The 26,263-nt window shown below is 42.2% G+C and overlaps 1 protein-coding gene across 1 annotated transcript in view; it reads right to left on the minus strand.

The window, feature by feature from the left end:
* The window catches only part of LOC136872162 (cardioacceleratory peptide receptor), a 485,817-nt gene that overhangs the window by 51,730 nt on the left and 407,824 nt on the right, over positions 1–26,263 (minus strand). Inside the window, exon 6 of the mRNA XM_068227351.1 lies at positions 16,814–16,963. Within this exon, the coding sequence (XP_068083452.1) occupies positions 16,814–16,963 (150 nt within the window). The remainder of the gene's footprint in view (positions 1–16,813; positions 16,964–26,263) is intronic.

The following is a 26,263-nucleotide window of genomic DNA, read 5'->3' on the forward strand; positions in this document are numbered from 1 at the left end:
TGGTAACACTGGTGCCAGCTGGGCGTACTGATCGTTTCTAACAACGCCTTGTGTTTATACAACCTAACAATACAGTGTCCAGATTCTTGACTTAACTTTCAGCGTAGAGACCTTCTACTTAGTGGGTGCTGCATTTGATTCCCGGTCGAGATTTTAGTCGCGTCTGGTTATTTTCTGCCGAGCTGAGTGGCTCAGACAGTTGAGGCGCTGGCTTTCTGAACCCAACGTGCACGTTCGATCCTGGCACAGTAGCTGGTATTTGAAGGTGCTCAAATTCGTCAGCCTCGTGTCGGCAGAATTACTGGCACGTAAAAAGAACTTCTGCGGGACTAAATTCCGGCATCTCGGCGTCGCTGAAAACAGTAAAAAATGTATTTAGTGGGACGTAAAGCAAATAATATTTTTATTGGTTATTTTGTGTAGTTCGGGTCTTGGTGTTTATGTTTCTCTTAATACGCACTTATTAATTTAAAAACAACATATCGCATTGTCAATCAGCACCGGGATGAGTGGCTCAGACGGTTGAGGCGTTGGCCTTCTGACCCCAACTTGGTAAGTTCGATCCTGGCTCAGTCCTGTGGTATTTGAAGGTACTCAAATACGGCAACCTCGTGTCGGTATATTTACTGGCACGTAAAATAACGCCAGCAGGACTAAATTCCGGCACCTCGACGTCTCCGAAAACTGTAAAAGTAGTTACTGGGACAGCAGACAGACATATATTTCTACACATCTAGTTTGCGTTATAATGGGGATCTAGTTTAAAACTGGGCCAAGTCCACATGTACGATGCGCATCATACCCCCGACCCCTCCAGAATAAGAGAAAAGCTGTGGAGAAAGAACTTAACAAGAGAGTAAGCCATAATAAACACTGCATACAGAGTGTAATCGAAATTCGTACGAAAACGTGAGGCATTTATAGGAGGCGTATTTGCTACAATGTGGTACAGCTGTTGACGTCCTGTATTTTCCAAAAGGTCCGGCTCCATGGCTGAATGGTTAGGGTGTTAGCCTTTGGCCAAGGGGTCGCGGGTTCGATTCCCGGCAGTGTCAAGAATTTTAACCATCATTGGTTAATTTCGCCGGCACGGGGACTGGGTATATGCGTCGTCTTCATCATAATTTCATCCTCATTACGACGCGCAGGTCGCCTATGATAGTCAAATCAAAAGACGTGCACCTGGCGAGCCGAACATGTCCTCGGATACTCCCGGCACTAAAAGCCACACGCCATTTCATTTTTTGCATTGTCCAAAAGGATAAAAGTCAATGTTTTCTGTTTTGCTTTACGTCGCACGCGTGACGAGTGTTTGTAATTACATGCGTACTCACTAAACATGGGTGACCGTCAGAGAAACAACCATGGCTCTGGTGTCTGTGTCTATAACACACAGCGAGTGTTCGTAAACATGAAGTTACGTAATCAGTTGGTGTGCTTTTTGTGATTCACTCTACTAGTCTGGTCTTCTTCCAGGTGTGTTGTGTTTGTCACAACAGGTCACTTGCCCTTTCGACTGGACTGACTCCCAGCATACAGAAGCTAGCCACTGTACTGCGGCGCGTGTGAGAAAGAAAGGTATGGATTGTACTGACCAATAACTGGATGTCATGACATGTGGTAGTCATGGAGTCAGTCGTACTGCAGTAGCACTTTGGATTGTATTACCTTACATAAAAGTATCGAGTTTAATAATGCACCATCACACTACCTACATCACGTCCGAAGAATAAGCATGGTTTTCGCCAGAGGAAGACAGTTTCAGGCGATACGACTTGTCGGAATGAAGAGCAAGTCTGTCAGTTGGTGCGACGTCAGACGAGAGGTGAGTAATGTAATGTTGCCTAGACAAACGGCGCTGTGTGTGCCGAATTGGAGGGGTCAGCCAGCTGTAGCGCTCTCGATGAAAATAGCGCGTGTGCTCTGATACTAATCTCTGTGAAGAATATGAGTAAATTTTCTAAAATATTCGTCACCAGATCGATTCCAGGTTTCAAGATATAGAAATATCTTCTATTACGTTTTAGCTCTTTGCAACCCCGTTTTCAGTGGATCTTAACACCGTTCCTAGCAGGTACCAAATAGAACTGTTACATTGACAATGTGATGATTTATTGAAGGTCAAATATAAACACTGGGAGGACTTAATAAAATGAATAAAATGCTGATTTTCACAAGAATATAGATCAAACCAGATTTTTGAGATTGTATGCACATGGTGCACGGATATTATGTATGTTCGGCTCGATATAGGCGTGCGAACAATTCTTTTCCGTTATGAAACTTGCTAAGTCCGTATTCCAAAGTATCTTGTAAGATCACAATGCAACATTCAGTTTTCGATTATAAATTGCCCACACATTACGTTCTAACATTTATACAATAGCAAAGGGAAAAAACGAAACAGATAGTACAGGAAAATGTCCATGTAATTGTTCTGTATGGTCCTCTTCTAAATATCAGAGAAAATTGTAAGATGTTTTGTACATTTTACTTTATAAAATGACTGTCCTTCACATAAACTAGAATTGTTATATATTTTCTCATAACATAGAGCCAAAATGTAATTGTTTATAGTCTGTGACGTATTGGTTAATTCAAACGGCCAGCATTATCATCATCATCATCATCTGTTTACCCTCCAGGTTCGGTTTTTCCCTCGGACTTAGCGAGAGATCCCACCTCTACCGCCTCAAGGGCAGTGTCCTGGAGCTTCAGACTCTTGGTCGGGGAATACAACTGGGGAGTATGACCAGTACCTCGCCCAGGCGGCCTCACCTGCTATGCTGAACAGGGGCCTTGTGGAGGGATGGGAAGATTGGAAGGGATAGGCAAGGAAGAGGGAAGGAAGCGGCCGTGGCCTTAAGTTAGGTACCATCCCGGCATTCGCCTGGAGGAGAAGTGGGAAACCACGGAAAACCACTTCCAGGATGGCTGAGGTGGGAATCGAACCCACCTCTACTCAGTTGACCTCCCGAGGCTGAGTGGACCCCGTTCCAGCCCTCGTACCACTTTTCAAATTTTCGTGGCAGAGCCGGGAATCGAACCCGGGCCTCCGGGGGTGGCAGCTAATCACGCTAACCACTACACCACAGAGGCGGACACGGCCAGCATTAACATACCGATATCCAAGGCGTCAGTTGTGTTTCTGTCAGTACTGTTTCTCCTACATTACTGCATCCTGCACGCCTCAAACAATTTCCTCTTTCTCTGTGGCTGCAAGAAAGCAGTGCAGAGCGCGGTGACGTCACACAACTGAACTCGTCTTTACCAGGAGCTCCTACAGCGGAATGACATGACATAACACCAGCGCTCCTTGTCTTTCACTGTTTTTCAAATATGCCTCGAAAATGTCATTCTCTGCTATCCCGTATGGTCGTAGTACAACATTCCTTTTCACCCTGTTTCCGGTGGCTCATAGATTCCACCACGCCATTTCTTGATGGATACAGTAGTTTTTTATGTGCTTCTTGGCACAAGTAAAAGCAAAATATAGCTTCCTTCCACCCCTTCATATTCCGTATTCCCGCCTCTCTCTCGTTCAACTTTATTTATCCGCATTCCAACCGTCCTTAACTCTTTATCTTCTGTCAGGGATTTGGATGTTTTTTCTTCGTATGCCTCCTTTCCTTTATATTCATTTTTCCTCTTTTGATTGCTGTCCCCTCTATTGTACATAATGTCGTACTTGCTTATTTTTGACTGTACTATACCGTTACTTAAGGGGCTGCCTGGCCGAGGCGATAAAGGAGTGCTCGGTTCGCTCGGAAGGACGTGGGTTCGAGTCCCCGTCAGGAAGTCGTAGTATTTAAGAAACGAGATTTCCACTTCCGGAGGTGTATATGGCCCTGAGGTTCACTCAGCCTACACCAAAATGAGTACTAGGTTAATTCCTGGGGGCAAAGGCGGCCGGGCGTAAAGCTAACCACTCTACCCCATCACGTGCTGCGGTTAACAAATGGTGGAAGCCTTTACCTTCCACTCCTCCAAGGGCCTTCATGGCCTGTACGGAGGTGTCTTTGTCTTGTATACCGTTACTTATGTTGTGTCATATCTGAATTTATCTTACCCCGCCTAGCTATAAGTTCTTCTCTTCGTTTTACTTTCAGTCTTTAATTTTCCTAGTTCTTTACGTTTGCCATTATTTTTATTGTTTTGTTTCCCTGCAGTTATTTTGTTAGTTTTTAATTTCGCCCGCTACTTTTTTCATTAGTCCATTTTTCTCGTTGCTCTTTCCATTTTTTAAAGTTTGCATTATGATACTCTGTTGTAAATATAGTTTTCACTGCGGAACTCTGTAATTCGGCATCTCGGTTTTAGTTTCCTAAATAAATAAATAAATAAATACCGTAAATAAATAAATAAATAAATAAATAAATAAATAAATAAATAAATAAATAAATAAATAAATAAATAAATAAATAAATAAATAGTCCGTCTCTGTGGTGTAGTGGTTAGTGTGATTAGCTGCCACTCCCAGAGGCCGGGTTCGAATCCCGGCTCTGCCACGAAATTTGAAAAGTGGTACGAGGGCTGGAACGGGGTCCACTCAGCCTCGGGAGGTCAACTGAGTAGAGGGGGGCTCGATTCCCTCCTCAGCCATCCTGGAAGTGGTTTTCCGTGGTTTCCCACTTCTCCTCCAGGCAAATGCCACGGCCGCTTCCTTCCCTCTTCCTTGTCTATCCTTTCCAAACTTCCCCCCTCCCCCACAAAGCCCCTGTTCACCATAGCAGGTGAGACCGCCTGGGCGAGGTACTGGTCATCCTCCCCAGTTGTATCCCCAGACCCAGAGCTGAAGCTCCAGGACACTGCCCTTGAGGCGGTAGAGGTGGGATCCCTCGCTGAGTCCGAGGGTAAAACCGACCCTGGAGGGAAAACCGATTACGAACGAACGAATAAATAAATAAATAAATAAATAAATAAATAAATAAATAAATAAATAAATAAATAAATAAATAATACGACTCCTTGGTTGGATGGTCAGCGTTGAGGCTTTCGGTTCAGAGTGTCTCGGGCTCGATTCCCGGCCGGGTCGGGGATTTTAATCACTTCTAATTAATTCTTCTGGCTCGGGGACTGGTTATGTGTGTTTGTCCTAACACTCTCCTATTCATATTCACACAACGCACCATACTACCAACCACGACAGAAACACACAATATTGATTACATCCCTCCACATAGGGTTGGCGTCAGGAAGGGCATCCAGCACTAAAAGAAGGCTAAATACCCATGTGCAACACAGTTCGCACTCGCGATCTTACAGGTGTGAGAAAAGCAATAGTAGTAGAAGTAATAAATAAATAAATAAATAAATAAATAAATAAATAAATAAATAAATAAATAAAAAGTATCTGTCTCACATATGGCTCTGACAGTATGGAATCTGCTGAGGTATGGGTTGTGCTGAGCAATAACATTTAGTGCGTCTAGATAATATGAAATCTGCTACTCATAGGGTCAGCCGTGCTGTCATTGCACTTTCTGGCACCGTGAGGAAAGCAATGGCAAACTGTCTTACTCGTCATTATGTACACCTCGTTATAATATTGTAATTGGCTCTTGAAGTTTCACTACAACCACATAACGTTTAGGATCCAACCCGTTTCTGGCTGAAGACGCGACAAACAGAATGTATGTCAAAAACAAACAAAAAACCTGTGCGTCGGAACATGGAATATGTCCGCGGTATTACCTGCCTCTCGTAAGAGGTGACTACACATGTCACCATCAGAAGCTCTCAGGTTGAGAAAGGGCCGATGACCTACATGGTAGGCTCCTTTAAACAACAAGCATAATAATCAATAATCATCATTATTATCGTCATCGTCATCAGCTTGGGAGAGAATATGGATGGTGACCTCGGGGCTCCTAGCTGAGTCTGACGTTGCTTCCACTAGGTTCTTCCTATCAGATCTCCCGTGATCTCTTGTTCTCTTCCGACACTGATGGTGTTAGATGTGTGAAACCTTACGTGTGTATCATTTGCACGTCCTTTGCAGTCCTTCCCTTTCTGGGTTCGTGGTTCAAATCCCGGTCACTCCATGTGAGATTAGTACTGGACAAAGTGGAGGCGGGACAGGTTTTTCTCCGGGTACTTCGGTTTTCCCCTGTCATCTTTCATTCCAGCAACACTCTCCAGTATCATTTCATTTTATCTATCAGTCATTAATCCTTGCCCCAGAGGAGTGCGACAGGCTTTGGCAGTCGGCACAATTCCTATCCTCGCCGCAAGATGGGATTTCATTCATTCCATCCCTGACCCGGTCAATGACTGGAAAACAGGTTGTAGGTTTTCTTTTTCTTCTTCATGCTTCCAAGGGTTGGAACTCTTCCGTATTTTCTCCTCATTCAGTTCTGCTTCCCCTTAAAACAACAGTTACTACCAGCATAGATACAATGTAAAGAGAAAGCTGCTCGAATGTACCACTGTCACATAAAATACAAGCCCATTGCACATACAGTCCACTTATTTTATTTTAAGCTAGTTACATTCCTCGACAGCGAGTACATGGGAAGAAATTTTTTTAAGACGCTTTTAGCCTTTGTATAGAACGCGTATATCGCCGAGACTTTTAACCTACGATTATGTTTACAAGATGCTTTATGTCGCACCGCCACAGACATGGCGACGATGGGACAGGAAAGGGCTAGGAATGTGAAGGAAGCAGCTGTGGCTTTAATTAAGGTGCAGACCCGGCATTTGCCTGGTGTGAAAATGGGAAACCATGGAAAACCACTTTCAGGGCCGCCGACAGTGGGGTTCGAACCCGCTAACTCCCGAATACTGGATACTGGCGGCACTTACAGGACTGCAGCTATCGAGCTCGGTACGATTATATTTAATGTCTCGATTGACATATAAAAAAGGACGCTACCTGTTACGAATAAATAAATAAATAAATAAATAAATAAATAAATAAATAAATAAATAAATAAATAAATAAATAAATAAATAAATAAATAAATAAATAAATAAATAATATTGAAAATCTGAAACGTAGTTTTTATGAAAAAAGCGCTTCAAAGTAATGCAAAATTTGTGCTAAATATGTGACGTCACACGCACACTCTGTTATAAGATGGCGCTGTGTTGATCGCGCGCACAGTTGGAGGTTAGCTGTCGTTGTAAATACATTGTGGTCAGTCTTACTTTTACTCGTATTACTCCAGAACTCTTAAATCATGTCTCATATTTCTCATATCACAGACCCATACTACACCGAGTTATTGCCCACATTCCAAGCGTACAACTTTCTATAAAATAAAATTCACTATCTACATAATATTTGGGTTATATTTCTAATACGTAATTCTACGAAATCCTCAAAACAATAGTGACAGCCTATTGCCAATTTTTTACATTTAGTGTATGACTTTCAGTGCCCAGAGTGTCCGTGGACATTTTTTTTACAAGATGCTTTATGTCGCACCGACACAGATAGGTCTTATGGCGACGATGGGATATGAAACGACTAGGAATGGGAAGGAAGCGGCCGTGGCCTTAAATAAGGTACTGTCCCAGCAATTGCCTGGTGTGAAAATGGGAAATCACAGTGAACCATATTCAGGGCTGCCGACACTGGGGTTTGAACGCACTATCTCCCGATTACTGGATACTGGCCGCACTTGAGCGACTGCAGCTATCGAGCTCGGTGTCCATGGACATGTTCGGCTTGCTTAATGCAGATCTTTCTATTTAACTCCCATGGATGTGAGATAATGATGATACTAATGGCAGGAGGAGGACGAAATCCGGTGTTGGCATATAACCTACTCCTGCCGAATTACACCAAGGCTTAACGTCACCGTCTGCCGGACGAATCACCATCAACAGCGCCATATACCCTCACTCCACCTGAACACTGTGGAGAGGTTTGCAATTAAATTCAGGCTTTTGGTACGTAATCTGGTGATCATACATTTGTACCACCACCTCTCCTACCCTGGCGGTCAACATTCCGATGGTGACTTTTTCCTCCGAACGGGACTCGAACCGGTTGAGCACGCTATCAAATCATATAGAATTCACAGCCACGCGGGATGTATACAGTCTATTAAGGCAGACATTGCCAAATTTGATCAATAGGTAATACAACTTTGCAGCGGAAGATGTAGAAGTACTACAAGGCAGTGTAGGTGATGTCATTGTGAGACACTTGGAATTGCTAGTATCCACACTCAGATCATATTTTCCGTCTCTGGCTGAGAAAATCTCGTGGATCAGAAATCCCTTCTCTGAAACTGAACATGAACTATCCTCCCTTGAGGAAGATACATACATACATACATTTATTGAACATAACAGGTGACTTCGCCCCTATACATGTTCACATGCAGAGTAAAATAAATAATACATAATAATAATAATAATAATAATAATAATAATAATAATAATAATAATGATAAGGATAATAATAATAAGAATAATATAGTATTCTTCTAGCAGTCATTAGCTGTAGCAGTCACTCACTCAATGTTCAAACATGCTCATCCAGTGTCCTTATTATGCTCTGTACTTGCGTCACATTATTGTTCCTGACCTACACCTAATCAATAAATCAAACAACAACACTCAGCATTTCAGCACTTGCATTCCAGCCAACTTTAAAACAAACAGACCATGCAATCCCGTATCATTACCCAACTCCACATAACTAAGTACTCGACCCCTATATTCTCTAATCCATTAGAATTTTATCATACTATCCCCTTCCCTTATATACATAACTATTCCACCCCCCTATTCCCCTGCCCACCCTCTAACTCACTCTCCTTCATTTTACTCTCGCAGGCCTTTTTTGTCGCACATAAATACCTGTTCAATTCACCCCATTTTTCCCATTGTTTAATAATCCATCTCAGGATTGCGTTCTCATCCCCTCTCCCCAATATTTCCCGATGCTCGGCACTCAATAATCCATGTCTTATCTCCCTCGTTACCTCACAGTCTCTTAGCAAGTGAAAATCATCATTCACATCTCCGCAAAGTACACACCTTGTCTTATCCCTCGCCTGTAGCCACCCTGTATTCCTTTGCAAACCTAAAAGCCACCACATCATCCCATACCGTTTTGATCTATCAACGTATCTAATATTCAACCTTGCTATCTCCTCTATTTTCGTCAAAACAGTCAGCGAGTTTCTTAGTCTGCTTTCCCCCAATAATTTCTGCCTATGGATATCTCTAATTCTCCTTTCCAGTATCTTCATCCCTCTCACTTCTGTCTTCGACCAAACCTCCCCCCACAGGTGTCCTAATCCTATCCTCTCCAAATATCCCTTTATTTTTTCTAACCATCCACCCCTATACATGCTCTTACATTGCTGTTCATACGCTGCCTGTAATACCCTCCCACCTTCCTGTCTTTTTAAATTCGTCCAGTATCTAACTATTCTTTTCACACCCTCTGATTCCAAATCCTCCCCACACATTAATTCCGCCCCTACATTTGCTGTACACCTCGGTAAGCCCATTACTAACTTAGCAAAACTACTAACAATCCTTCTTAGTTCCTCTCTTTTCACCTTGAGAAAGATCAACTAAAGCATCTTGTCAGAGATAAAGTGTAAAATAAAAATGGGTGAATGTTTATCTCCAGGAAGTTCCATGAATGTATCTCATCTCCTCGCCACTGATTGATTTTTGGGTCCATGACATACCCTGTACTCTACAATTTCTAGAAAGGAAATGCTGCGTTTAATGTCTCTCATGAAGACATAACTGTGTGAGTGTACCTTTCCTGCTCTCACACAAATGAAAACAAAGTACGGAAACAGAACTAATGTGGAGGGTGACCTTTGGTTCAAGTGACTCCGCTTGTAAAACGGTTGGTCTTTGGAAAACAGCACCATTGATCCAACAACCGCAACAAGTGAATTTTTTCAAGTAAGTTTCCAGATTTAGACTGTTGTAATTATTAGCCAAGTGACACACTGTTATATAATTTCTGTGCATGTATAAAATATCTTCGTGTAAATGAAGTTAAACTTTCAAAGAATGTAAATATTAGTCCTAAATTAAACGAATAAAATCAAACATGGTATCATCACAAAATTCTGTTTTTTGTTTACTGAATGCAGCATTATATTCTGTGGCTAAGGGGTCCTTGGACATGCATGCGATATGCTCAGGGGCCTCGGAGACAAAACCTTTGGGAAAACCTGCATTTAGGTACGTGATTCTATCAAGACGCCTGGTGACCAGCCGGATGATGACTTCTTCTCTCGGTTTTGAAATTATGTTTTTTTAAAGAGGGATTTCATTGGCATCGTACGGCCTAAACTTCTCATGGTGTAGGAGAAGAGTGCCCGCCTTTTTATTCTGAGGGTCTGACGTTTTCTAACCAGGATTTTCAGTCCTGGACTGAGGGCTGGAACGAGGTTCACCCAGCCTCGTGAGTTCAACTGAGGTGCTGCCTGATATAAGGGACAGTGGACCCGGTCGAGAATGGTAAACATTGAGCTAAATTTGTCCTCACCCTGACCATTTGATACTTCAGTACAGTAGAACCTCATTAATCCGGACTAAATGACGCTCTCGGTTGTCCGAATTAATGAAAGTCCGAATTAAACAAAATAACTTATGAAATGAGCCAAGGAACGTACTTAAACACTCTGTTTAGTAAAAAGAACGTGCACAGTGTAGTATTTCAAATTTAAGAAATACAAAGGCTACAAAATATAATTGTATTGAATAGGTGGACACAGTAATTTTATTCAAGAAAGAATTACTTATTGTATCTTCAATATGGAACAAAATGAGATTCGTTACTTCTAAGTGGTATGTTCCGAGCTGTTAACGGAAAGTTGGTGTGGGAGGACATCAGTAGACGAATAAGTTTAAGTGGTGTATTTAAAAGTAGGAAAGATCACAATATGACGATAAAGTTGGAATTCAAGAGGACAAACTGGGGCAAATATTCGTTTATAGGAAGGGGAGTTAGGGATTGGAATAACTTACCAAGGGAGATATTCAATAAATTCCCAATTTCTTTGCAATCATTTAAGGAAAGGCTAGGAAAACAACAGATAGGGAATCTGCCACCTGGGCGACTGCCCTAAATGCAGATCAGTAGTGATTTTGTTATTTAGTGTACAAGATATAATGCACTACAGTATGAGGCACTACAAAATACAGAACAACTAATGCAGTACAGAATTAGAACAAGTCAATCAAGGCACACCTTCACTGACCACACTTGACACGCTCACTGGTGTAAAGAAACTGCTAATATTTTGCTGTCTTCCTTTGACATTAATTTAGTAATTAACTTATGCAGATGCCTCAAATGTTCGTAATATGCAGATATGTTTTCATCGTTGTTACCTTCAACGTATTTAATGACAATGTTTAGATGATCTTTAATTTTACTAAGTCTTGGTATAGGGTTAATAATATCACCTGCTTCATCCTGTTCATATTCATCCGTTTCAGAGCTTTCCGCAGCGATCACATTTTCAACGATCTCCTCCTCTCTGTAGTTAACAACACTGCGCTCGCAACTCAGCTTTATACTGTAATTGCATTTATGCAGGTCCTCTCAAATAAAATATAAAACATGTGAATAACTTAATATAAACTTAATTACATTTATGCAGGGGCGTAACGAATGTGATACGGACCCGCCTGCCAAAATTAACATTCGGGCCCCCTCAAATATAATATAAAACCTATGAATAACTTAATATAAACTTAATTACATTTATGCAGGGGCGTAACGAATGTGATACGGGCCTACCTGTCAAAATAAACATTCGGGCCCCCTCAAATAAAATATAAAACCTCTGAATAACTTAATATAAACTTAATTACATTTATGCAGGCGCGTAACGAATATGAAACGGACCCACCTGCCAAAATAAACATTTCTCCCTCCCCAAACCCCATGGCGCAACAGCCCCGAAGGGCCATGGCCTACCAAGTGACCGCTGTTCAGCCCGAAGGCCTACAGATTACGAGGTGTCGTGTGGTCAGCACGACGAATCCTCACGGCCGTTATTCTTGCCTTTCTAGAACGGGAAAATAAACATTCGAGCCCCCTCAAGTAAAATATAAAACCTCTGAATAACTTAATATAAACTTAATTACAGCAGGTAGACGTAATGGAATATATTGTGAAGTTAAACGATGAAAGAAATTATTCATTATTGTAAGACAATTAAAAATTAATACTTAATAGGTTTTATTTCATCGTCTGCGTGGTTTAACGGCTAACCTGCTGTGCCAACCATGAACCACTTAGATGTTCGTTCTTACCTTTAGTTTGTTTCATATTTCAGTAACCATAGAAATCTCGGTTACAATAATTTATTCGAGTACAACACAGAAAATTTCCGGCTCTATGGCTAAATGATTAACGTGCCGGCCTTCGGTCCGTAGGGTCCCGGGTTCGATTCCCAGTCGGGTCGGGGATTTTAACCTTCACTGATTAATGCCAGTGGCTCGGGGGCTGGGTGTTTGTGCTGTCCCCAACGTCCCTGCAACTCACACACCATACATAAGACTATCGTCCATTACAATGACATTCAGTTACCTACGCATGACAGATGCCGCCCACTCTCATCGGAGGATCTGCCATACAAGGGCTGCACTCGGCTAGAAAGAGGCACACGAAATTTAAAAAAATACAGAAAATTATACGACCAAAATCAAATCAAATCAAAAACTTCAAAAAATATCAAACCGCACAAATGATAGCCTATTATTAACTTAGTGCAAAGAGAGCTTGTTCGAAACTGAGTTGACTGAGTGTTACTACAACTTCTTATTGGCATTGTACACTGTTGTCGAATAAATGTTCGCAAAAGTAAAATGTTCTGCAGCATTTGTGCTTAATACTGAACCAATGACCTTTGTGCCCTAAGAATATTATGCATTAAATTGTCAATTTAATAAGAAGTTCGATTCTTGATAGCATGGAATTGACACGTGGCAAGGGGGTGATTACCTTCGGTTCCACGCTCTGGGATACGTGACGTCAGTCGCACGTGTCAACGGCGGAAGAATCTTAAGTCATTTTTGTGAACTATTTCAAAGCGCGTGTATATGGCGTGCCCAAGCCAAGTCGAAAATATAGTGCCTATCAAATGAGGTCATTCATCCAACTAATTGAACATGTATAAAATTTAAATGTCCATGAACACTACCGCCAGAAATGTAGCGAGTATGTAGGCACCTTCAAAACTCTTGTAATTACAGTTTAGTTAAGTCAGAAAAGTTATAGAAATTTTATTGGCGGCAAAGGGAGATGCCCGGAGAGAGGGGGTAACTGCTATAAATAAGAATTGACGCCATGACGAAGCCTCCTGCGTTTTGTGTTACGAAGCTGACGACAGAGGGTTGAGCTGCTCTGTGAAATCAAACAACAAAGGTAGACTAAGTTCAACCAACATATTTTAGCTATTGTGGCTGGGGTCTTGACTCCATGTGGAGATAGTTTCTCTTGAGTGGAAATAGTTGTACCAGATAGGACGGTCAAAGTACCGAATCAAATTTGGAGTGGATGAAGAAAGTAAGTCGTGTGCGGAAATAATTACAGTCTACCGTGTGCGCTCAACAAAAACAAGTGAAGGGTATTTTTTAATGCTTTATTTCCAGGAAACCGGAAGAATGATATGCAAAGCCCCAATTGTAAAAATGGCTAAATAAAAATGCCAGGGTCGCAGGTGAGCCCTATGATGAATACTGGCGTGACCACATAAGGTATGTGACTTACCATCTTACTACCTATTATATCCTGTTTCATGATCTCTAAATATGTGTATTTGAATGGGGTATATACGACGCAGCTGGTCACCCCTATGTGGTTTTTGTAAATGTTAGAATACGACTAAGAAAGGGTCATTTGTTTTATTTTCCACTTGGATAAATTTTTGAAGTCTTGCGAGTGCCGTATGATGTTGTAAAAAGTTATTAAATAGGGTTTCGAGGTGATATCACGTCCAATGTAGATCGTCATTTCCGTATGTTTATTGCCTATATTTTGTGATATCAAATTAAGATGTTCATTCGACGTAAAATTTTTCTGTCTGAAATTTTGACGTAAATAATATAAGAAATCCATGGTTACTCATTTTCAATCGAGTGGAAGCGCGCTGTCGGGTGAGAGTATAGTGTGATGAATTTGGTCACGGAGTGAAACGTTTTTCTAGGCCCATTTTAACTGTGTCTGACTGACAATAAAAAGGATTTAGTAGAATTTTTCAGTCATTTTCGTGAAAATCCAGTTATTAAAAATACGATATCATTTTATGCGAAGTTATTCATTATTAATGCATTGTGCGTTATTAGGCGTCGTGGATTCTAGTAAGGATTTTATTCCAGTTCTTTTGTCGGTGATAGTCGTGAGTTGGGAAACAGAGGTTAGTTTTGTCGTGTGAGTCGAGACGAGATTTGTGAAATCAGGTTGGAGACCTGTCAATGAAGCCGGGACTTGTGGAAGCCCGAGGAAGATTTTATAATGTTGGGAATGGAAAGCAATATACAAGGAATCCGCGCCGGTATTAATTTGCGCCGTGTATAATTATTGTGGGCATTTTGAAGTATAATCTATGGGCATTTTGTTGGTTAGAATATCGTATTTGTTTAATTATGTCGGCGGAGTTTAAAAGGGAGCATTTTGAGAAGCCAGTCAGGTAGAACGAAACAGATGTATCGTATCACTGACAAGCAAGCTTGGGCGAGAGGCCGTCAGCTGATAGGGGAACACAGCCGGGATATAACGGGACACGCGTGGAATTGAGATTGTATTTCTCGGCCGGGGAGAACGTTAAATGTTGGATTTAGTTGAAATTTTCATCCGGGAATAACCTGAGTATTATTAGATACTGTAAAATTTGTTTAATTGGGGACGTAACGTGCATTTGATACGACGGACTTAGAGTATAATGACCAAGATTAGCCAAATTCAGGGTTGTCCAAAATATAGAGCGATGGTAGTGATGATTGTTTGTCTGTGAGGGGCGCGCAAACTTTATAAAATGTTATGACGAGATATGACATCGTAATTATATGGCGAGTTGCTTTTGGTTTGTACGTAGATTATTAGGGTTATCCAAGTGTTAATAATGGCTAGGGTAAGATTAGATTTAAAGTGTGAGGTCATGAAACAGGGTATAAACTGGACATGAATGATGTAATAGTTCTTTCCAGACATAGAAATTAACAGATAAACATCACAGGATAAAAAATTTTACATCACAATTGCGTAGGAATTTGTGAAGAAACCAGAGTCCGCGGAGATAGAATTTGTTGTCCTTTAAGATTTCAATAAATCATTTAAATTTATTTAATTATTAAATTCAGTGAAACCGCATTTTGAAATAACTTTAAATCAAGCGAATAACTTGGAGATGCGTTCTGGAAATCTTAGTTTGTTTTCTGGGGAATGTGTAAATATTAACGTAACGATTAAGGGGACATATCCGAAGGTAATGGATTTTACTGCCACAAAGTATTGTGAGCATTGCTATTGTTGTATTATTTAACTTCGATTGGTTGAGCAGTGAATGTGCTTGGGATAGTAAAGTGGAAACTTTGGTCATCAACCGATGTAACTTAATTGTGTTTAGCCTTCAGCCTAGAAACTTGGATGGTCAGGGGGTCATCAACCTCAGTGGCTTAGATTAGGGCCATGTGCCATTGTAGCGTCATTTTCCTTGCGGTCATCATCCACAATGACTTTAAAGTTAGAAGTTTAGATGTCGGTCCATGACATAGACGCAGGTCACATCGATTCAATTAAGGGTCCATGTCGTATAACCACTGTGTGGCACACACCGATTGGACTGACTTAATTATACCCAGAGTCCAGAGTTCGCGTTACGAGGGCTGGACCATAACGAATCACTATGATGGTACATGAAGTCTCACATGGAAGCCGAATTTAAGAATTTCCAGACTTTCCTTTCTTTAATAAAAAACGAGACAATGGTTTCTAGTAAGAATGCCCATCAGGCAGTTACGTCAAAGGATCACACCAGTGTTCTGACCTTCTATGTGATAAAAATGATTGTGGTGTCCAGTGGACACGATTGATTTCAATGATACCGTTGACAAATCAGAATCCTTCAGAATTTCATGAATAAATAGGAATCTTTTAAACAGACCTTTCATTTAAGTAGATTAGAATTACTGAACCCTACCTTTACCTCAGCAAGTGACGAAGAACCCGATACGACCCTAGAGACAGATCTCATGAACTTTGCTGATAGGTAAGGAAAGTAGGTATCCTTAAATATGGACCAAAAGGGTTCAATACGATCTCAGGTGCACTGCACGTCATGTAAGTGTCATTTCCTAACTAAAATATGATATTTTGGTGTCAATTTTCATTGCTGTAATTATTCGTAAGTAATTTGGTGCAGGTCTTTTGTGAGGAACGAGGGATGGCAAGAGCAGTATATTTTGCAGCTGTGGTGTATTACAGTCAACACAACAAACCACTGCTAGATACAATCAAGTAAAATACCAACTACAATATTTCGAACGATTCTACAAAACTGCCCAGACCATTTCCGTAGAGAGCGACGTTAGGACACTGTACTTTATATCTATTTTTTTGGAAGAAGTTTGCGGAGCCCCTTAAACACCCGGGCCCATCTGCTGGCCCTTACGTTACGACCCTGCATTTATGTATTATTATTATTAAACGACTGTCCGGATTAAGCGACGTCCGGTCTAATGAGGTCCGCATTAATGAGTTTCTACTATGTCTCTAAAATGCGTTGGAAGGCCAAGAGGTGTATGTCTGATTATGATACGGAACTAATCGCGTTATGCATTCGAATATTATTTTTCATGTAATCCTTACCTATAACTATGACGAACGTCATTTTGACTGTCTTGACCTTAGCCTTTGGGATGATTCCTCGCGAGCTCGCTCTTCTGCTGTCCTGTTCTTCTTGCTGCAGTTGCTGATGTCGCAGCATACGGAGCTTGCCACTGTTCTGCAGCGAACTGTCTGTAACAAAAGAAACAAAAATAATACACTAATTTCTCAATAACATCGATTTGTTATGTGTCTGTGGGTTATCAGCCATGCTCTGTCCCTTGCTTTTGATTTTCATTTAGCATATGGCTACATCACTAACAATTAATATTTACAATTATCTCATAATTACAAACCAATAATAACCAATATCAAAACAGTCCATCACGAATTGGTAAAGAAAGAGTTGACAGCTTCAGGTACCTCGGAGAAATCGTACAGCTGAGAACTAGTGAGAGAGAAGCAAGCCACACCGGGCGAGAGAAGATGACCACTGCTTTTCGTAGGACACATGCTCTGTACAAGAGGAAAGCCATCTCAAGGCGAGCTAAACTAAGACACTACAATACAGTAATAAAAACAGTGTGTCTGTATGCTAGTAAATGTTTCCGAATGACCAGAATGTTGGGACTACGAGAAGCCGAGAAATTTGCGAGAAAGATCCTCCGTAAGATAATGGGTCTAAAAATCCTGGATGGCCAGTGTAGATTACGAAGTAGGCAGTGGCGGCGCGTTGTATATGTTCAGTAGTTCAGTGAACCCCCTAGAAATACGATAGATACCTTTTAGCAAAACGGTTTATCAAGCGCCTATTTCTTTAATTAGCTCATTATATTCGCGCACGTATCGATGATTTGACACCAACACTTGTTCCTCTCCGTAACCAGCGAAGAGGTTCAATTTCAGGACTGAGGGTGCGGGGCTGTGAGACGTAGGGAGGGTGCACAAGGCGAGGGGCTGTGAGGAGCAAGAAAAACATAGCCCGGGAATCGCTGGCAACTGGGCCAGCGATAGACACGAGCAGCCCCGAAATTAACCGAAGAACTGTCACAGTGCGCGGTTAAAATTTGCTGTAAGTGGTAGGTTTTGAAAGGATTTTAATTTCATGATTTTGCGATTCTGAGGTAATTAACCGCAATGAGCCAGAATATTTTGGTAACTACGGTTTGTATAGTAGCAATAGGCGTACGTAGCCTAAGTTTGTATAATTAGTGAAACTTTTCATTAGTAATACGCGTTTTATGAAAAGTAAACAGCAAAGTACGTCAACACATAAACAACAGTAGTCTGCCTAACACGTCCTCGAGAGCGGCCCCGCGGTGTAGAGAGCAACGCATCCGTCTGTCACCCGGCGGCCCCAGGTTTGATTCCCAGCCGGGTCAGGGGTTTTTAATTGTACATGATTAATATCGCTGGTGTCGTCCTTAATGTTCCTTTCCTCACATTCAACACTTTACACTTCCGCAATTTACAAATACACGCAGGTTCATAACATATGGTGCAAAGTAGGGGCAAAATATCTTCTTAGATCGACGCCCCGAATAAATAGCATTAAAAACACGTCCTTGAAGCAGTTATTCCTACGCAAGCAACGTCTTCAAAATCAGAGGAAATTGGATCAGCTTAAAGTAATTGCACCCCATATTCTCCGTCTTTCATTCTTCACTGTTTGGTAACTTCTTCACCGGGCGAGTTGGCCGTGCGGTTAAGTGCGCGCAGCTGTGAGCTCGCATCCGGGAGATAGTGGGTTCGAACCCCACTGTCGGCAGCCCTGAAGATGGTTTTCCGTGGTTTCCCTTTTCACACCAGGCAAATGCTGGGGCTGTACCTCAATTAAGGCCATGGCCGCTTCCTTCCTACTCTTAGGCCTTTCCTGTCCGATCGTGGCCACAAGACCTATCTGTGTCGGTGCGACGTAAAGCAAAAAAAAAAAAAAAAAAGCAAGGTAACTACTTCGAGCTGTAGCTGTGTGCCTTCAAATGAAAGTCGCGCTGCCAATCAAGCAATGCCACTATTTTACATTTATGTAAACATCAAGTAACAATAACTGTCAACACGTTATTTTCCACAGCAGTGAACCCCGAGACGTTTCATCCACGCGCCGCCACTGGAGGAAGGGGATAAATATACCAGGAACATGAAAGATTGAGTCAATGAAGCAAATAAGACTCAAATTTTATGGTCATATGTTTAGAATGGACGAGAAGAGGCTGACAAAACAGACTTTAAGACAGACAGACAGACAGTAAGAAGGGATCTTGAACAGTCGGGATTAAATTGGGAAGTCGTCCTAAACCGAACAAAGTTTATATCAGTGACATACGGCTTCAGAGGCTTGCATGACGAACAGAAAATGAATAGGGGATGGACAGAGAAAAGAAGACAGGCTGCTAGAGAAAGAATTCAAAGATTTTGGACTTCAAAGAAGGCTTCCAGAAATGTGTGATTGTTGCCTAACGTGGTCTCGAAGGACCGTAAACTTATATAATAATAATAATAATAATAATAATAATAATAATAATAATAATAATTACAAACTAATATCCAGGCCACGAATGTATTCTATTGATCCCTCTACCATTACCAGGAACTCTGTTGGATCGCCAGGGAAAGCTCTCAGAGGAAATTCTTGAACTACATGGAAAACAATCTGCTTTTCAGCGCCACAGTCACAGCATGGGGAAGTGATTTTCTTCCACTTGTGCAGGAAATAGGCACACCTGGCTGTGCTGGTTCTTATTCGGTTAAGAATCGACCAGAACATGCGTGGTAATTCAAAGCCAGGTGGCTTGGACGATATGCACGGCATCACAAATGGTTCCGTCGTAGCATTCATCTACCATGTCTGTCTCTCTCACTAATGTTAAACCCGTTATCAACTACTTAGTCTTAGTGGTTCTCAATTGTCCAGTGATTTTTTTTATTTTATTGCTGCTGAGATTGACGCACGCAAACGCAGACTCTGCACTCAAGCAGCCTATAGCACATTCCATGTTAAGAAAACAGTATTGCTCTTATGACAACAAGGTTGCCATATCGAACGACTCTGCTGAACAGTATCACGGGAAAACGGTGGCGCATATATTGGTGAAATTCGCTACTTAAGTTCAAAATAAAAGAAGGAGGAAATTCTCTTTTAAAGTCCGGCTCCACGGCTAAATGGTTAGCGTGCCGGCCTTTGGTCACAGGGGTCCCGGGTTCGATTCCCGGCAGGGTCGGGAATTTTAATCTTAATTGGTTAATTTCGCTGGCACGGGGACTTGGTATATGCGTCGTCTTCATCATCATTTCATCCTCATCACGACGCGCAGGTCTATGGACGTCAATTTAAAAGACCTGCACCTGGCGAGCCGAACTTGTCCTCGGACACTCCCGGCACTAAAAGCCATACGCCATTTCATTTTTTTCTCTTTTCAAATCTAGGGTACGGGGTTGTGGGGGAGGGGGGGAGGGTTTATTTCGGTTTTTACAGCAACTTGGATAAACTACAGTACATATAAAACCTCAGTATTGAAGTTCATGGCAAAAACCAAACCAAACCCCATGGCTCAAGAGTCCCTAAGGGCCATGGCCTATCAAGCGACCGCCGCTCAGCGCAAAGGCCTGCAGATTACGAAGTGCTGTGTGGTCAGCATGACGGATCCTCTCGGCCGAGTTCAAGGCAAACTGGGAAGAAATAGGCAGCAGATATTTATTATAGGCTCGGGGTGGGGGATATAGTTAACTGCATTTAATAAATCTGCCTAGGCAACGCCGGGTACTCCTGTGCCGTCATATCGTCCCACGACAAGAATGGTAGCAATTAAATGTGCTTGTGAAAAGGTGGTGAAAATGCGCTTAAGGAATAAAAAGCTAAATAACAAAACCAAGCACGGATAAACATCATAGTGAATTTCTGTATCAGTAGAAGTCATGTCGTGATGTATCGCTGCACACCACAGCATCAAAATCTTCAGTAACAACTGCTGTACAGTACAAGAATATTAGAACACACACATAAATAAACAGATGACTTATCTTCAACAGTGATAAGCTGCCGGCGATACACAAAGTAACGGATTACGAGTAACATGTACCGTACCAGAGCAACTGAGAAGGAAAATGAAGGAAGGCAACAAAGTGATGGCTGTTCCTGCCAATGTGCTCCCTCCCTGTGAATGTATTTATTAAATAGAGAATGTTAAGTAATTATTGTAATAACTCACGGGCAAACATTTCTCATCCATTTTCTTTCTTTCATAATACATTATAAAGTACATTATAACATTCCTTAATAAGTCCGACTCATTGGCTGAATGGTCAGCGTTGAGGCTTTCGGTTCAGAGGGTCCCGGGTTCAATTCCCGCCCGGGTCAGAGATGGGTATTTGTGTTTGTTCCAACACTTTCCTCTTCATATTCAGACAACACACTACACTACCAACCACCACCATATAGGGTTGGCGTCGGGAAGGGCATCCGGCCATAAAACAGGGTCAAATACACATGTGCGTCACGCTTTGCACCCGCGACCCCATAGATGTGTGAAAAGCGGTAGAAGAAGAAGAATATTCCTTAATAACGAGCAATTATGAGTGTCTAAAATGGGGTGTGTTCACTCCTTGTAGTTGCGTAAGAGGAATTCTGTTTTCTTAAGATGGAATGAGCCCTAACATCCTTGCAGTCTGCAGGGGTGGGTGATTTTGCTGATGGCTGGAATGTCTGCGTGAACAGGGAGGGGAGAATTTTTCTGTTTTTTTTGTACTGCCTTACAAATGCTCTTTCCCGTCGCATAGAAGGACGTGGTATGGGTAGCCAGAAAATAGGTGTAGCGCTGATTGTGCTAGTTATAAGACACATGATATGATGTGGAAATCGTCTAGTTTCGGAACCGTTACAAAATCTTGAAAGTTTTAAAATAAAAATAATTTGTAGTCAACCCGTGTGACGACAGCGTTCAATATCTCATTTGAAGGACAAATATCTGGCTACAAGAGTCTGACCTCGGTGTGAAGTCACTGGGTGATGCATAATGACTGCGTACTTCTTCTTCTTAATCTGTTTACCCTCCAGGGTCGGTTTTTCCCTCGGACTCAGCGAGGGATCCCACCTCTACCGCCTCAAGGGCAGTGTCCTGGAGTTTCAGACTTTGGGTCGGGGATACAACTGGGGAGAATGACCAGTACCTCGCCCAGGCGGCCTCACCTGCTATGCTGAACAGGGGCCTTGTGGGGGGATGGGAAGATTGGATGGGACAGGCAAGGATGAGGGAAGGAAGCAGCCGTGGCCTTAATAAGGTACCATCCCGGCATTTGCCTGGAGGAGAAGTGGGAAACCACGGAAAACCACTTCCAGGATGGCTGAGACGGGAATCGAACCCACCTCTACTTAGTTGACCTCTCGAGGCAGAGTGGACCCGTTCCAGCCCTCGTACCACTTTTCAAATTTCGTGGCAGAGCCGGGAATCGAACCCGGGCCTCCGGGAGTGGCAGCTAATCACACTAACCACTACACCATGGAGGCGGGACTGCGTACTTGAGGTACTAAAATCACCGTGCCGTACAGTAGCGTAGCCAAGATCGGCCGATGGGGTTATACTTACAAAATTATGACAGAACACAATGAAGGTGCTTGTGCTTGTGAAGAACACTGATAGGCTACAAGTGAATTATGCTCATATTCAGATTGCAGTACACTACAAAATACAGAACAAGAACAATAGATCAAAAATCCAACTTTCGAGGCTTCTTAGAAAATAGATTACCGGGCGAGTTGGCCGTGCGCGTAGAGGCGCGCGGCTGTGAGCTTGCATCCGGGAGATAGTAGGTTCGAATCCCACTATCGGCAGCCCTGAAGATGGTTTTCCGTGGTTTCCCATTTTCACACCAGGCAAATGCTGGGGCTGTACCTTAATTAAGGCCACGGCCGCTTCCTTCCAACTCCTAGGCCTTTCCTATCCCCATCGTCGCCATAAGACCTATCTGTGTCGGTGCGACGTAAAGCCCTTAGCAAAAAAAAAAAAATAGATTCAACATATCCGTTAGTTTTATGTCTCTCAACCGGGCGAGTTGGTCGAGCGGTTAGGGGCGCGCAACTGTGAACTTGCATCCGGGAGATAGTGGGTTCGAATCGCACTGTCGGCAGCCCTGAAGATGATTTTCCGTGGTTTCCCATTTTCACACCAGGCTGTACCTTAATTAAGGCCATGGTCGCTTCCTTCCAACTCCTAGGCCTTTCCTAACCCATCGTCGTCATAAGACCTATCTGTGTCGGTGCGACGTAAAGCCACTAGCAAAAAAATGCTTTATGTCTTTCAATGTTTATTTTGTTTATTGTTTATTGTCAGTTTCTGTTTATTTTCTTTTTGTAAAAAATTCCATGGGTGAGGGTTTATAACCTCCCTCCCTCTAATAACCCCCGTTAGCTGTGCGCCTGGTGCCGTATAACTCTGGACTCAGGCGTGGTTCCACGTCATATGAGGTGTCAGTAGATTCCACACGCATACGCCAGAAACGAAATTTAACACTGAATATTTGAGGAAAATTTTGGTGCGAAGAATTGGGAACAGTTTCTTTCTTTCGTAAAATGTGGTGACATGTGGATAGAAAAAGGCTTCAGCATGATCAGAAACGCATTCGAGAGGACAGAATGTATGTCTGCCCTTAGTCCCGTTCCATGATACGGGATCGGGTATTAGGTGAGATGAAATTATATGGCGTAATTTTACGGATGGATGTTCTTCCTGTCACCAGCCTCAGTTGATTTAATGATGATGAATGAAAATGGGTAAGGAGGTGGAAGGAATCTGTTGTGGCCTATGAATAGGAACTGTCCCGGAGATTGCATGGGAGTGAAAACGGGAAACGACATAAAATCATGATCAGCAAAGTTTATTTTTTATATGTTGTATGGACAATGTTTGCCTGCTGCCATTTCTTGATGGATGCAGTACTTTTGTATCTATCTCTTGGCACAGGCCAGAGTAAAGTGTAACTTTCACCGAAGTCCCAGTCTCATCCATGGCTGTGACAATATGGAAGCTGCTGGGGTATGGGTGGTGCTAAGTAATGACATTCAGAGCACGACTAGTGCATCTGAGTGTTATGAAAGGTGTTGCTCATAGGGTCAGTCGTGCTGCAATACTACTTTCTGACCCAGTGAGGAAAGCAATGGCAAACTACCTCACTCCTCGTCTTGCCTAGTACGCCTCATTTTGGTGCTGCCATTGATTTTTGCGGTTTCCTTATAACCGCATAACCTTTGGTGGTGCTATTTGAGGATCCAACCAGCCTCTGGGCTGATGACCTAACAGACAACAGACATGGACAATGTTCCTTGCTGATGATGATGATGATGATGCTTGTTGTTTAAAGGGGCCTAACATCGAGGTCAGCGGTCCCTAATGGTATGAAATGAAATAACAAAAATTTCAAATTCATCCACTGACCAAAATAAAATAAAAAATGTCATGAAGAATGAATGGATGTCATGAACGCAACAAAAAAAAACCGAACAAACAAAATACAGTGGATCGGACTCAAAAAAGGTCGGAATAATAGTAGTACTGACCAAGGGACCACTCATAAAGCACAATGATGCTTGATGTCTAAAAGGGTGCAATATCTATGCCTAAGGCCCCACAGAATGGTACATGTCGCGAGTAAAGTAGAACCATGGTATTTGTCATGTTGGGGTACTAATCAAAAGTAGCGAAACTCACGGTGTTCCACACAAGATGGTACTACTCACAAGTATTGTACTTCGTACAGGTAACGCAGACCTATGGTGTTACTCACACAATGGCGCCACTCAGAGCCAACGCAAACCGATGAGTTTCCTCACCTAGGTGTACTAGGCACGGGTGCCGGTCCCACGGGCCCCGTGGTGTTCCTCACATAGTGGATACTAATCACAGGCAACGCAGATCCACGGTGTCGCTCATATAGCGGTACAACTCACAGGCAACGCCCAGACCCGCGGTGTTGCTCACATGGGTACGACGCACGGGTACTGGAAACCCACAGGGGAACCACTCTCTGCTGCTACTAATCACAAACCTATTTCGTACCTAAGATGGTGGTACTACTCGCAAGTTCAGGCAACCCATGGTGTTCCCCGCGTGATGGTACGAATCAAAAGTAGTTTCATGGTTCTAATTCAATCATCCCTTGGTCGCCCCTTGTAGTCGCCTCTTACGACAGGCAGGGGATACCGCGGGTGTATTCTACATGTGCGTCCCCCACCCGCAGAGGTTAATGTTCCTTGCGGCAGAGTTTTCATTATATTTGGGGTATAATTTGACAGACTTGTCAAATATACTGATATACTTAAAAATAACTCGGGGTTTTGCAGTCCGGTATAAACTGTTGGAGATATAAGATTTTCAGCACATCTTACCAAGGATACTGGGTGGATGGGGTACGGAACATTTTGGAAACGGTAGGAATGGGATATACCTGGGAAAGGGACTGTATAGAGAAGCTGAGAATATGTAAAAAATAGTTCTAAGAATTAACGATACTGAAAAGCAACGTAATGCTTCATAATATAAAAGTAAGAGGTCACTAGAGGAATTTTGCAATGTAAGAGGGAGAATGAGGATACATGTAGAGATTATAAAAAATAAGGGAATGAGGGGTATAATATGGTGGTTAATGGGGATACAGAGAAATAAAGCATATAGACAAAATAGAGATGAAAATAAATGTTTACTATGTTCTGAAGAAATGGGATGGGCGCATCTTATAAAAGATTGTTTAGAGACAAGGCAAATACGAGAGAAATGTATAGATGAAGAGGATGTAAGAACAACTGATAACGAAAATCATCTGTATACAATTGTAAACTTATTGAGCAGAGACTGGATGCACCCGGGCAGAATTGCAAAATTATTTAACATTATTAGGGGAATGTGGAGTAGGAAACTGGCGAAAGGAAAGGAAGTGCCTCAAACATGGTACGGCGGGTCGTATAAGCCGAGGGGCAAACGAAACTACTACTTGCTTCACAAACATCGTACTCTACGTCAGGTTCCTCCGTGAGGTACTTTCACTCCACAAACACAGTCATGAAATCCTTTTCTTTTTAGTGAACTTACACCCTGACGTTTAGTCCCGTTTACTCTCATACCATAATCTGCTGTCCATCTCAAATTTCGGGGTCTTTTTTGCAGTCACTCACAATCCTGTAAATTGCATACTACTCTGTACAGTATAATATCGGCGCAGTGAAAGTTATGGCTCCTCAACAAGACCAACGAGAGCAGACATCTTCTTATCGCCTGGAACAGGACCATTCAGATATTAATCTTTTTATGTTATTTGTTTAATATTGTACGTCATCTTACATCGTTTATATCAGTATACTAAGCAACTGATGAGTTTCATTTTATGTTTTACGTATAGGCCTATAGGGGTAACACGTGTTTTTGCTATTTTTAGATTGACCATCAGCCCCATTAATTCAGAAATTTATCACATGCTAGCCGTATAAAAAGCTTAAGTTATATTCTAAAA

Source organism: Anabrus simplex, chromosome 4 (assembly GCF_040414725.1).
Source record: "Anabrus simplex isolate iqAnaSimp1 chromosome 4, ASM4041472v1, whole genome shotgun sequence".
Lineage (NCBI taxonomy): Eukaryota > Metazoa > Arthropoda > Insecta > Orthoptera > Tettigoniidae > Anabrus > Anabrus simplex.